Raw genomic sequence first — 13,305 nt, forward strand, 5'->3', positions numbered from 1 at the left:
AAACAGATATCCTCCTAAGGTAGCCAAATCTAAAAAACCCCACTCCAACTTCCAAAAATATTAAGCTTTGATATTTGAGTCTTTTGGGTTGATTGAGAACATAGTGGTTGATCAATAATAAAAATAATCCTCTAAAATACAACTTGCCTAATAATTCTGCACACAGTGTAGATCTCTCAGTGGACATCCGGAATGTGTAACTTTTATCTCGCTATCCCTGATCGGTGCCAGTATACATAACTTTTCAAGAAGAAAAGAGTCCCATGCAGTTTGGAATTTGCTGCACCAGTTATGCTGGTATCAGGCGGGAGAGGGGATGAGGGGTTTAGGGAGAGGACTGGCCTTCGCAGCACAAAGCCATAAAAAGTCCTCAGTGGAGCTGGCACGCTGGGCTCACATTACACTATATAGCAGGGGGGAGAGAGTTGCCTGCAGGCTAAGAGAGAAGAACTTTCTAGACAGTGAAGAGGGGGGGTCAGAATAGCCCACAGCGTGTGTCTGAAAAGCCATGGACCTTTTAGGTATATACTCAAAACATGGCATATTCATATTATCGTGACAGTCATCATCCTCCACCACTACTACTACTTCTTTATCATCCTCCACCACTACTACTACTACTATGTCATCATCCTCCACCACTATCATCATCCTCCACCTCTACTACGTCATCATCCTCCCCTACTACTGTTATCATCCTCCACCACTACTACTACTACTACGTCATCATCCTCCACTACTACGTCATTATCGTCCACTACTACTACATCATCATCCTCCACCACTACTACTACTACATCATCATCCTCCACCACTACTACTACTACGTCATCATCCTCCACCACTATCATCATCCTCCACCACTACTATGTCATCATCCTCCACTACTACTATGTCATCATCTTCCACCACTATCATCATCCTCCACTACTACTACTACTACTTCATCATCTTCCACTACTACTTCATCATCTTCCACCACTACTAATACTATGTCATCATCCTCCACCAGCAGCGAGCGTGGTCTGTCCGTCGTCAGTCAGCAGCGAGCGTGGTCTGTCTGTCATCAGTCAGCAGTGAGCGCCGTCTGTCCCTCTTCCGGCAGCAGTGAGTGCGGTCTGTCCGTTGTCCGGCAGCAGTGAGTGCGGTCTGTCCACTGTCCGGCAGCAGTGAGTGTGGTCTGACCGTTGTCCGGCAGCAGTGAGTGCGGTCTGTCCGTTGTCCAGCAGCAGTGAGCGCCATCTGTCCCTCATCCGGCAGCAGTGAGTGCAGTCTGTCCGTTGTCCGGCAGCAGTGAGTGCGGTCTGTCCGTTGTCCGGCAGCAGTGAGTGCGGTCTGTCCGTTGTCCGGCAGCAGTGAGCGCCGTCTGTCCCTCATCCGGCAGCAGTGAGTGCGGTCTGTCCGTTGTCCGGCAGCAGTGAGTGCGGTCTGTCCACTGTCCGGCAGCAGTGAGTGTGGTCTGACCGTTGTCCGGCAGCAGTGAGTGCGGTCTGTCCGTTGTCCAGCAGCAGTGAGCGCCATCTGTCCCTCATCCGGCAGCAGTGAGCGCCGTCTGTCCGTTGTCCGACAGGAGTGAGTGCGGTCTGTCCACTGTCCGGCAGCAGTGAGCGCGGTCTGTCCCTCATCCGGCAGCAGTGAGAGCGGTCTGACCGTTGTCTGGCAGCAGTGAGTGAGGACTGTCCGTTGTCCGGCAGCAGTGAGCGCGGTCTGTCAGTCGTACGGCAGCAGTGAGTGAGGACTGTCCGTTGTCCGGCAGCAGAGCGCAGTCTGTCCGTTGTCCGGCAGCAGTGAGAGCGGTCTGTCCGTTGTCCGGCAGCAGTGAGCGCGATCTGTCCGTCGTCCGGCAGCAGTGAGCGCGGTCTCTCCGTTGTCCGACAGGAGTGAGTGCGGTCTGTCCACCGTCCGGCAGCAGTGAGCGCGGTCTGTCCCTCATCCGGCAGCAGTGAGAGCGGTCTAACCGTTGTCCGGCAGCAGTGAGTGAGGACTGTCCGTTGTCCGGCAGCAGAGCGCAGTCTGTCCGTTGTCCGGCAGCAGTGAGAGCGGTCTGTCCGTTGTCCGGCAGCAGTGAGCGCGATCTGTCTGTCGTCCGGCAGCAGTGAGCGCGGTCTGTCCGTCGTCCGGCAGCAGTGAGCGCGGTCTGTCCGTTGTCTGGCAGCAGTGAACGCGGTCTGTCCGTTGTCCGGCAGCAGTGAGCGCGGTCTGTCCGTTGTCCGGCAGCAGTGAGCGCGGTCTGTCCGCTGTCCGGCAGCAGTGAGTGCGGTCTGTCCGTTGTCCGGCAGCAGTGAATGCGGTCTGTCCGTCGTCCGGCAGCAGTGAGCGCGGTCTGTCCGTTGTCTGGCAGCAGTGAGCGCGGTCTGTCCGTTGTCCGGCAGCAGTGAGTGCGGTCTGTCCGTCGTCCGGCAGCAGTGAGTGCAGTCTGTCCGCTGTCCGGCAGCAGTGAGCGCGGTCTGTCCGCTGTCCGGCAGCAGTGAGTGCGGTCTGTCCGTCGTCCGGCAGCAGTGAGTGCGTTCTGTCCGTCGTCCGGCAGCAGTGAGTGCGGTCTGTCCGTCGTCCGGCAGCAGTGAGTGCGGTCTGTCCGTCGTCCGGCAGCAGTGAGTGCGGTCTGTCCGCTGTCCGGCAGCAGTGAGAGCGGTCTGTCCGTCGTCCGGCAGCAGTGAGCGCGGTCTGTCCGTTGTCCGGCAGCAGTGAGTGCGGTCTGTCCGTCGTCCGGCAGCAGTGAGTGCGGTCTGTCCTTCGTCCGGCAGCAGTGAGCGCGGTCTGTCCGCCGTCCTCCCCTGGTTGCTGACCTCGCCTGCGGCCGGTGGACACACATTTGTAGCTGATCATCCGCAGGTCCAGTCCCTCATGCAGCCAGATTCTGTCCATGAGCGCCACCATCTGGAGGACCAGCATGTCCTGCCTCAGGTCATCTCCCACCTACACAGATAAGGAGACATCAGAGGTGGCAGACCCGACCACCGCACCAACATACACTGCAGCGGCTGCAGGAGGCGGCACGCAGGGTAAGGCGGCTGACGCACGGCCCCCGGTCCTGCTGCCCCTGTGCCAGTCCTCGCATTATATTCCTGAAACAGACGGGTCAGGATGAAAACAAGCAAAACACCAGAGGAAACGCAGATAAAGGATAAATAAGCAAAACCGGCAAGAAGGAGCCAGCAGCGCACCTTGTACAGGACGTGGATGTTCGGACCCTCCGGATCGGCGTTAATGAAGGAAATCTTCACAGGCTTTGCGTTAGATTTATAGAAAGAGCAGGACTGAAAGAGAGGAAACATCACAGTAGAAAACTGTCACCCAGAGCTGAGCTCACTATTCTGCTGGTGCAGTCACTGTGTACATACATTACTGATCCTGAGTTACATCCGGTATTATACTCCAGAGCTGCACTCACTATTCTGCTGGTGCAGTCACTGTGTACATACATTACATTACTGATCCTGAGTTACATCCTGTATTATACCCCAGAGCTGCACTCACTATTCTGCTGGTGCAGTCACTGTGTACATACATTACATTACTGATCCTGAGTTACATCCCGTATAATACCCCAGAGCTGCACTCACTATTCTGCTGGTGCAGTCACTGTGTACATACATTACATTACTGATCCTGAGTTACCTCCTGTATTATACACCAGAGCTGCACTCACTATTCTGCTGGTGCAGTCACTGTGTACATACATTACATTACTGATCCTGAGTTACATCCCGTATAATACCCCAGAGCTGCACTCACTATTCTGCTGGTGCAGTCACTGTGTACATACATTACATTACTGATCCTGAGTTACATCCTGTATTATACTCCAGAGCTGCACTCACTATTCTGCTGGTGCAGTCACTGTGTACATACATTACATTACTGATCCTGAGTTACCTCCTGTATTATACCCCAGAGCTGCACTCACTATTCTGCTGGTGCGGTCACTGTGTACATACATTACATTACTGATCCTGAGTTACCTCCTGTATTATACCCCAGAGCTGCGCTCACTATTCTGCTGGTGCAGTCACTGTGTACATACATTACTGATCCTGAGTTACCTCCTGTATTATACCCCAGAGCTGCACTCACTATTCTGCTGGTGCAGTCACTGTGTACATACATTACATTACTGATCCTGAGTTACCTCCTGTATTATACCCCAGAGCTGCACTCACTATTCTGCTGGTGCAGTCACTGTGTACATACATTACATTACTGATCCTGAGTTACATCCCGTATAATACCCCAGAGCTGCACTCACTATTCTGCTGGTGCAGTCACTGTGTACATACATTACATTACTGATCCTGAGTTACCTCCTGTATTATACTCCAGAGCTGCACTCACTATTCTGCTGGTGCAGTCACTGTGTACATACATTACATTACTGATCCTGAGTTACATCCCGTATAATACCCCAGAGCTGCACTCACTATTCTGCTGGTGCAGTCACTGTGTACATACATTACTGATCCCGAGTTACATCCGGTATTATACCCCAGAGCTGCACTCACTATTCTGCTGGTGCAGTCACTGTGTACATACATTACTGATCCCGAGTTACATCCGGTATTATACCCCAGAGCTGCACTCACTATTCTGCTGGTGCAGTCACTGTGTACATACATTACATTACTGATCCTGAGTTACCTCTTGTATTATACTCCAGAGCTGCACTCACTATTCTGCTGGTGCAGTCACTGTGTACATACATTACTGTTCCTGAGTTACCTCCTGTATTATACTCCAGAGCTGCACTCACTATTCTGCTGGTGCAGTCACTGTGTACATACATTACATTACTGATCCTGAGTTACATCCTGTATTATACTCCAGAGCTGCACTCACTATTCTGCTGGTGCAGTCACTGTGTACATACATTACTGATCCTGAGTTACATCCTGTATTATACTCCAGAGCTGCACTCACTATTCTGCTGGTGCAGTCACTGTGTACATACATTACATTACTGATCCTGAGTTACATCCTGTATTATACTCCAGAGCTGCACTCACTATTCTGCTGGTGCAGTCACTGTGTACATACATTACATTACTGATCCTGAGTTACATCCTGTATTATACTCCAGAGCTGCACTCACTATTCTGCTGGTGCAGTCACTGTGTACATACATTACATTACTGATCCTGAGTTACATCCTGTATTATACCCCAGAGCTGCACTCACTATTCTGCTGGTGCAGTCACTGTGTACATACATTACATTACTGATCCTGAGTTATATCCTGCATTATCCTCCAGAGCTGCACTCACTATTCTGCTGGTGCAGTCACTGTGTACATACATTACATTACTGATCCTGAGTTACATCCTGCATTATCCTCCAGAGTTGCACTCGCTTTTCTGCTGGTGCAGTCACTGTACATACATTACTGATCCTGAGTTACATCCTGTATTATACTCCAGAGCTGCACTCACTATTCTGCTGGTGCACTCACTGTGTACATACATTACATTACTGATCCTGAGTTACATCCTGTATTATACTCCAGAGCTGCACTCACTATTCTGCTGGTGCAGTCACTGTGTACATACATTACATTACTGATCCTGCATTATATCCTGTATTATACTCCAGAGCTGCACTCACTATTCTGCTGGTGCAGTCACTATGTACATACATACATTACAGATCCTGAGTTACCTCCTGTATTATACCCCAGAGCTGCACTCACTATTCTGCTGGTGCAGTCACTGTGTACATACATTACATTACTGATCCTGGGTTACATCCTGTTTTATACTCCAGAGCTGCACTCACTATTCTGCTGGTGCAGTCACTGTGTACATACATTACATTACTGATCCTGAGTTACATCCCGTATAATACCCCAGAGCTGCACTCACTATTCTGCTGGTGCAGTCACTGTGTACATACATTACATTACTGATCCTGAGTTACATCCCGTATAATACCCCAGAGCTGCACTCACTATTCTGCTGGTGCAGTCACTGTGTACATACATTACATTACTGATCCTGAGTTACATCCTGTATTATACTCCAGAGCTGCACTCACTATTCTGCTGGTGCAGTCACTGTGTACATACATTACATTACTGATCCTGAGTTACATCCTGTATTATACCCCAGAGCTGCGCTCACTATTCTGCTGGTGCAGTCACTGTGTACATACATTACATTACTGATCCTGAGTTACATCCTGTATTATACCCCAGAGCTGCACTCACTATTCTGCTGGTGCAGTCACTGTGTACATACATTACATTACTGATCCTGAGTTACATCCTGTATTATACCCCAGAGCTGCGCTCACTATTCTGCTGGTGCAGTCACTGTGTACATACATTACATTACTGATCCTGAGTTACATCCTGTATTATACCCCAGAGCTGCACTCACTATTCTGCTGATGCAGTCACTGTGTACATACATTACATTACTGATCCTGAGTTACATCCTGTATCTCTTTTTTATTATAAAAGTACAAAACAAAGCTTACAGACAAACTCAATAACAAAACAAATTATTCACAGTCCCCAAAAGTCCAATGTCCAGCATATTTATACAAACAAAATGTTCCTCCATTTCATTAATACCCCCAGCAAGGGAAGAGACCTCAACCTATATCCTTTTTCCTCTCCCCTTGTACCTTTTTCCCTCATACACACATACCCATGCATTCATCCCTAGAAAAATAAACAAAAGTCGGCCAACTGCCCTAAAGAAAGCAAATAGGCCACCTGGCCAAAACTTAATCATATATTATTTTTTTTTTATTATTTTTATTTTTATTTTTATTTTTTTACCTCCTAAACTAAACCACCACCATTCCCCCAAAGGTCCCACGAAAGTTTGTGGCCTATCACACCAGGTCCCACGAGAGTTTGTGGCCTATCACACAAGGTCCCACGAGAGTTTGTGGCCTATCACACAAGGTCCCACGAAAGTTTGTGGCCTTCACTATACAACAAGGTCCACAGAAGTTTATGGCCCTTTTTTCCTCTTCTTGGCATCCCGCCGGACGTCCATTCTCCAAAACCCATCCCCCCACCCCCCAAGAAACCCCCCACCCCACCTAAACTAAATCCCCCCTACACGCATCATAGTACACATGTAACATATATACAACCTTATAATAACATATAATCAATAATAACATAATAATAACCAATACACACCTTAACCATGACCAAAGAACAGGCCCAAGTTCAATGCTTGCAAGCCCTATACCCGGGTTACCAATTACAAAACAAAAATCTATAAGTGAGGGTTACAGCCCACCACCAGGAACTGGAGACCATAGAGGCTCTCACCCTAATCTACCGCACATCACCCTGACCCTCCCTAACAACACAAAAGAAAAAATCCTGTCCCTATAGCCCTACTAATCTCTCCCTACCTGCCCCTACCTGTCCCTCACTGACCCTCACTACCAACCTAATACTAACTACCTGTCCCTAAAGACTGTCCCTATCTGTCCCTCCCTGTCCCTACACATCTATCTGACCCTACAAAATAAAGATAAAAAGATAAAAAAGACTAACTCAACCCTATCACAGGCACACAGAACCTAACTCTCCCTAGGGCACATTAAAGGAGAAACCCCTCCAAAGAAGAGAGGCCCTCCCTGCACCCAGCCTCTCAAACTCCAGCAAGCGCACTTTTGCCAGGTCACCCAGGATGTTCCTAATCACCTCTTCCCTGGGGAGGACTTTCCGCTGAGTAGACACTAGACACCGTGCATTCCACGTGTGGAACCTAGTTACTAAACTAACTAAGAAAACAGTGCCCCGATCTCGGCCACCAAGGGACCTGAATGCCCCATAGGCCCACTCCGCATAGGAAAGGCCTGCCAGCCTAGGCCAGCCAATGGAAGCACCCACCCTGCTGTAGACCTCTGTATTAAAGGGACACCGAAGCAGGAAATGCTCCATGCTTTCAAGCATACCGCCACACTCTTCGCGGGGACAATCCCGGTCATCAGAGCATCTGCACTTCAGGTTGTCCCTCACATACAGCTTCCCATGGAAGCAGCGCCAAGCCAAGTCCCAAAACTTCAAGGGGATCCGCTTAGAGTTCAATAACCCGAGCCCTACCTCCAGATCCCAGCTTGGGCAATCCCTGAGCGCCAGGGGCTTCTGAAAGTGGGTCAACAGGACCCTATTGTCAAGTAACCTTCTCGACATGGTCCTGATCTCCCACACTCCCAGACCCCACCGACGGATCACCTTCAGAACCGGGGTAGCATAAGCCGGAAGATGCCCATGAGGTGTTCGAAGGTCCTTTACCTGCCCTCCTGTCTCCCATTCCTGGAAGAAAGGCCGAAACCACCCCCTACAGGAGAATACCCACAGAGGAGCCCTCTCTGACCAGAGGTTGGCGATGTTTGCCTTAAGAAAGGTGTTTACTAGAAACACCACTGGGTTGACCATACCCAACCCTCCTAGTCTCCTCGTGCGGTACGTGACCTCCCTCTTGATTAGGTTCAGCCTATTTCCCCATAACAATTGGAAAAACAGGCTGTAGACCCGTGTCCAAAGAGGCTCTGGCAAGATGCAGACGCTGCCCAAATATATTAGCAAAGGAAGCAAATAGCCCTTGGCAAGACTAACCCTTTCCCTTAGGGTCAAAGACCAACCCTTCCACTGATCCACCTTCTGGGCGGCAATCTTAAGTCTGCCCTCCCAGTTTTGCTGGGGATAGTCCCCCGGGCCGAAACTGATGCCTAATATTTTTGCTGTGGCCTGAGGCCCTGGAAGGGTGTCCAGGAGATCAAAACTTGGATCTCCCCCTCCCAGCCAGAGACTCTCACACTTGTCCCGGTTGATCATGGAACCGGATGCCACCGAGTAGCGTTCAACCTCAGACATCACCCAATCTGCCTCCTCTCTCGAGGATACAAAAAGGGAAACATCATCAGCGTACGCCACTACCCTCAAGGCGGCCTCTGGCTCCGCCTGGTCCATCCTGACTCCCACCAACGGTCCACGCTCCACCCTCCTTAAAAGGGGGTCGATCGCAAACACGTATAACAGCGGGCTCAGAGGACAGCCCTGGCGGACACCAGACCTCACCTCAAAAGGGTGTCCGACCCAACCGTTCACGAGCGGAAAAGTCTCTGCCCCATTGTATAAAACTCTCAACCAATCAACAAACCTCCCAGGCAGACCATACCTCAGAAGGACGGACCAGAGGTACTCATGGTTAACCCGGTCAAAGGCCTTCGCCTGGTCTAAGGACAGCAAGTACCCCTTCCAGTGACCTGCCCTGCCCTGCTCCACTGCCTCCCGGACACCGAGCACAGCACTAAATGTACTGCGGCCTGGAACAGAGCAGTGCTGGGCCCCCGAAAGGAGCCGGGGCGCAAACTGCACCAGCCGATTAAAAAGCACCTTTGCCAGAACCTTTCGGTCCGTATTGAGAAGCGCTATGGGACGCCAATTCTCAATACGGGACGAGTCTTTACCCTTTGACAGGATAATCAGGGCTGACTTCCTCATTGAACTGGGTAGAATGCCCGAGGAGAGGCACTCATTAAAAACCTCAGTCAAGAGGGGGACCAAAGAGTCCCTAAAAGTCTTGTAGAACTCGGATGTTAAGCCATCCGGACCGGGCGACTTTTTGGGCCGGAGCCCATCAATCGCCCGTCTCACTTCCTCTTCCCTGATTGCTTCTGCCAAAACATGAAGAGAGGGGTCATCCCCTGGCTCAGGGATGGTTTCAGTCAGGAAAGCCGACATCTCATCCCGATCAGGATCCCTCCTCCCCAAGAGGTGCAAGTAGAAGGATCTGACCACCTCCAGGATCCCTGATTTGGATCTGTTCAGGGACCCCGTACTGTCAATCAGTCCTCTCACCATCTTACAATTCACTGACAACCTGCAGTTTCTGTAAGGGTCGGGCGAGCGGTACCTCCCGAAATCCCTCTCAAAAACCAAGGATGTGTGCCTATCATACTGGCACCCCTTGAGCAAGGTCTTCACCCTGGAGATTTCCTCTCGGTCCCCTCCAGTCGAGACGAGCTGCTCGAGTTTCCTCCCCAGCTCCCGATACAGGCGGTACCTGTTCAGGCCTCTGAGGCTCGAGAGCTGACGGAAGAACCCTGCGACCCTTCTTTTGAAGATCTCCCACCACTCAGACTTACTGCTACAAAGACCCAAGAGAGGTACCTGGCTCTGAAGAAATTCCTCAAAGGACTGTCTTACTTCCGCCTCTTCCAGAAGGGACGAATTCAGCTTCCATAGGCCTCTCCCCATCCGGGGGGTCTCTGTAACATTCAAAGTAAAGAAAATGAAACAGTGATCGGAGAACTCCACCTCAACAGCGGACACTGCAGAAGAGACGGCTTCCTCCTTTAAAAAAAACCTATCTATCCTAGACCTACTGCTTCCCCTAAAAAAGGTGAAACCCCCGTGACCTGGGGTGTGCCGGATGTGGACATCCACCAGGCGAGCTTCGCTTACTATGCTATTCAAGGCTACGCTATCATAAGCCAGCCGGTCTCCGGGGCCTCCCCTATCACGGAGTCTGGTTACAGTATTAAAATCCCCACCGAAGACCACCTGCCGGCTCGTAAAAAGATAGGGCTTGATCCTCAGGAAGAGACATTTACGGTCCCACTTGGATTGTGGGCCATAGATATTGATGAGCCGAAGCTCCTGTCCCCTCATGAAGACGTCAAGGACCAAACATCTCCCCATTTCTACCTCGATCACCCGTCTGCATTCCACCTCCACGGTCTTAAAAAGGACCGCTACCCCGCTATACGGCTCGGCCGCAAGAGACCAGTATGAGGGCCCACTCCTCCATTCCCTCTTTGCTTTGTAGATGGACCCCAGGTCTGTTAGTCTGGTCTCCTGCAAAAATAAAATATCAGCCTCAACCCGGGTGAAAAAATCAAAGGCCGTAAATCTAGCCGTATCTGACTTTATGCTGGCGACATTAATCGACGCCAGAGTCAACGGGGTAGGTTCCGCCATCATGGGTGATTGAGTTAGATGGCCTGTTTTTTAACCGTACCCCCTGTTTTCCTCTCCCCTTCTGAGGAAGAGCCCGACTCACCCCTCCTCTTTAAAGATACCGAGGTGTCCATATCCTCCTTTATAGCACTGGATTTCCCAGAAATAGATTCCTTGCCCCTGGACCCCGAGGTAGTCCCCCCTCCAGAGGAGTGTGAATCCCCCGGAGGACAGACCTCACCACTCCCCGAAGGCACCCCAGATGTTGCGACCGGCCCCTCACCCCCGACCTCCGACACAGCAGAGTCATCGAGGGCTTGGAACCGATTGGAGAGGGGGATCAGAGGGGAGTCAGCGAGCCCTTCCGTAGGCACCCCAGTGGCCAGGGGGGGGGGCTTAGATTTTTTAGCCTTGTTCTTCCTCTTCTTCTGACTCTTACTGGTACGATTGTCACCCGTTTTTTTAGGCTGCTCCACCACCTCTTCATCCAGACTTTCATACTGGGAAGAGTTATCAGAAGCAGCCAACTCCTCCCTCTCCATCCTCCGGATCTCCTCGCTCACCGCCTTCTCCCCCAGGGCCTCAGAGGCTTCGGCTGCCGTCTCCAGGGTGGGGGCAGTCATCACCCCAGTTGCCTGAGGCTTATCCTGCCCCCTGCCCTTACGGCTCCTCACCTGTTGCCACTGGTGGGCAGATGTACCAGCCTCGCCTTTCCTCACCGACCCCTCAGCTCCCCTCATGCCTCCACCCTCAGCCACAGCAGAAGTTGCACCACCGGGGACCCCCCCTTGGCTCCCCCCTGCCGGGCCAGAGATGGTGCTGGAAAAGGAACGGGGGCAGCGGCTATACGGGTGACCAAGGTCACCACACAGGTGACACCTAATGTCACCACAGGCCGCGGCAAGATGGCCTACCCCGCCACACAAGGCACATTTCTGTACCTTGCAGCCTGCGCTGAAGTGGCGGGGATCACCGCACCTGTGGCAGACCTTCGGTTGCCCCTGGTAGAAGATCTGGATTCTGTCCCTCCCCAGAAATGCTGAGGAAGGGATGTGGGTGACCGTACCTCCTGAAACCTTCAACTTTACCATGAAGGTCCAGCCCCCTGACCAAATGCCAAACTCGTCCCTATTTTTTTTAGGGACCTCGGTGACTTCCCCATAACGGGAAAGCCACGTCATTATGTCGACCCCAGAGAGTGACTCGTTACTTGTCAGAACGGTCACCCTCTTTACACTATTTTGGCGAGACACCGCCTGCACGGCAAAGTCTCGCCAGCCGGGCTCCCCCTTTGCCAGTTCGAAATTCGACCAGAAAAGCTCCAAGCCCTCTGGCCGAACAAAACTGACATCGAAGAAGGAGGTGCCAAACGGATGAATCAGGGCAAAGATGTCCGTCGCCCTGAAGTCCATCTTCAGAAGGAGCTCCACAACCCTCGCCCTTGGCGGGCACGCTTCACTGCCCCTCCACCGAAGACGGACCACATTCCGCCTGGCCACCCCCTGCCCGGCTGTCGGGAGGGACCAAACCGTTTCCCCTTCCCTTTTATCTTGGAAGGCAGCCTGGCCGTGTCTATCCAGCCAAAAGGCCAAGTCCACCACTCTTCCCTCTACTTCGATCGTCCGTTCTCCCTTTTTGAGGGCCTCCAGGAAGCGGCGCCGCAAAACGCTATCCCTGAGATCCAGAGGCGAGGAAACCCCCTGACTAGACCCCGGGGCTCCAGCTACCACCCCCGAATAACTCCGAGAACCTGTGGCTGGGGGGGCAGATGGACCGGCCCCCTCCCCCCTTCTCCCACTACCATCAGACACCGTACTCACACTTGCCACCTTAGACGCACTGCCACTCGCATCCTCAACCATAGACACTTCCATACCCGCACCCTCCTCATCCACTCCATCAGTCACCCCACTCTCACTCACATGCACACTGGGGTCAGTTTTATTTTGCCTCACCTTTTGGGTATTTCCAGGTTCACTGCTACCGCCACCTACTGGTGGCATCTTCCCTGCTGGGGGGTTTGACACACACAGCGCTGCTGTCTCTTTAAGAGTCCTGCTGCCATAGGACTTATGCAGCACAGCGTGACTTTCCACCACAGCAGGCACAGAGTCTCCTCCCTCACTGGCAGGTAGGAAGCCAGGAGCAGACCCACCTCCAGCTCCATCCTGCCTTGTCACCGGAGCCCCCACCACAGGTAAGCCCCCAGACTCAGGGGACCCCACCAGGCAGGCGCCCTTGCTGCTATCTGCTGCAGTCCCTGCTCCATTGCTGGCTAAGACCATTTTTTTTTCCTTTCTTTGGGAAGCCACGCCCCCAGCCTTCAGCCGCACAGCAGAGCTTTCTAAAGCTGCTCCTACATGGGCAGCGGGTGCCGA

The 13,305-nt window shown here is 52.0% G+C and overlaps 1 protein-coding gene across 1 annotated transcript in view; it reads right to left on the bottom strand.

Moving 5' to 3' along the window:
* Window positions 1-13,305, bottom strand: part of PIK3C2G (phosphatidylinositol-4-phosphate 3-kinase catalytic subunit type 2 gamma) — a 215,001-nt gene that overhangs the window by 35,591 nt on the left and 166,105 nt on the right. Inside the window, exons 21-22 of the mRNA XM_077267271.1 lie at window positions 3,165-3,257; window positions 2,787-2,916 (exon numbers count right to left, since the gene is read on the bottom strand). Coding sequence (XP_077123386.1) covers window positions 2,787-2,916; window positions 3,165-3,257 — 223 coding nt within the window. The remainder of the gene's footprint in view (window positions 1-2,786; window positions 2,917-3,164; window positions 3,258-13,305) is intronic.

Source organism: Ranitomeya variabilis, chromosome 5 (assembly GCF_051348905.1).
Source record: "Ranitomeya variabilis isolate aRanVar5 chromosome 5, aRanVar5.hap1, whole genome shotgun sequence".
NCBI lineage: Eukaryota > Metazoa > Chordata > Amphibia > Anura > Dendrobatidae > Ranitomeya > Ranitomeya variabilis.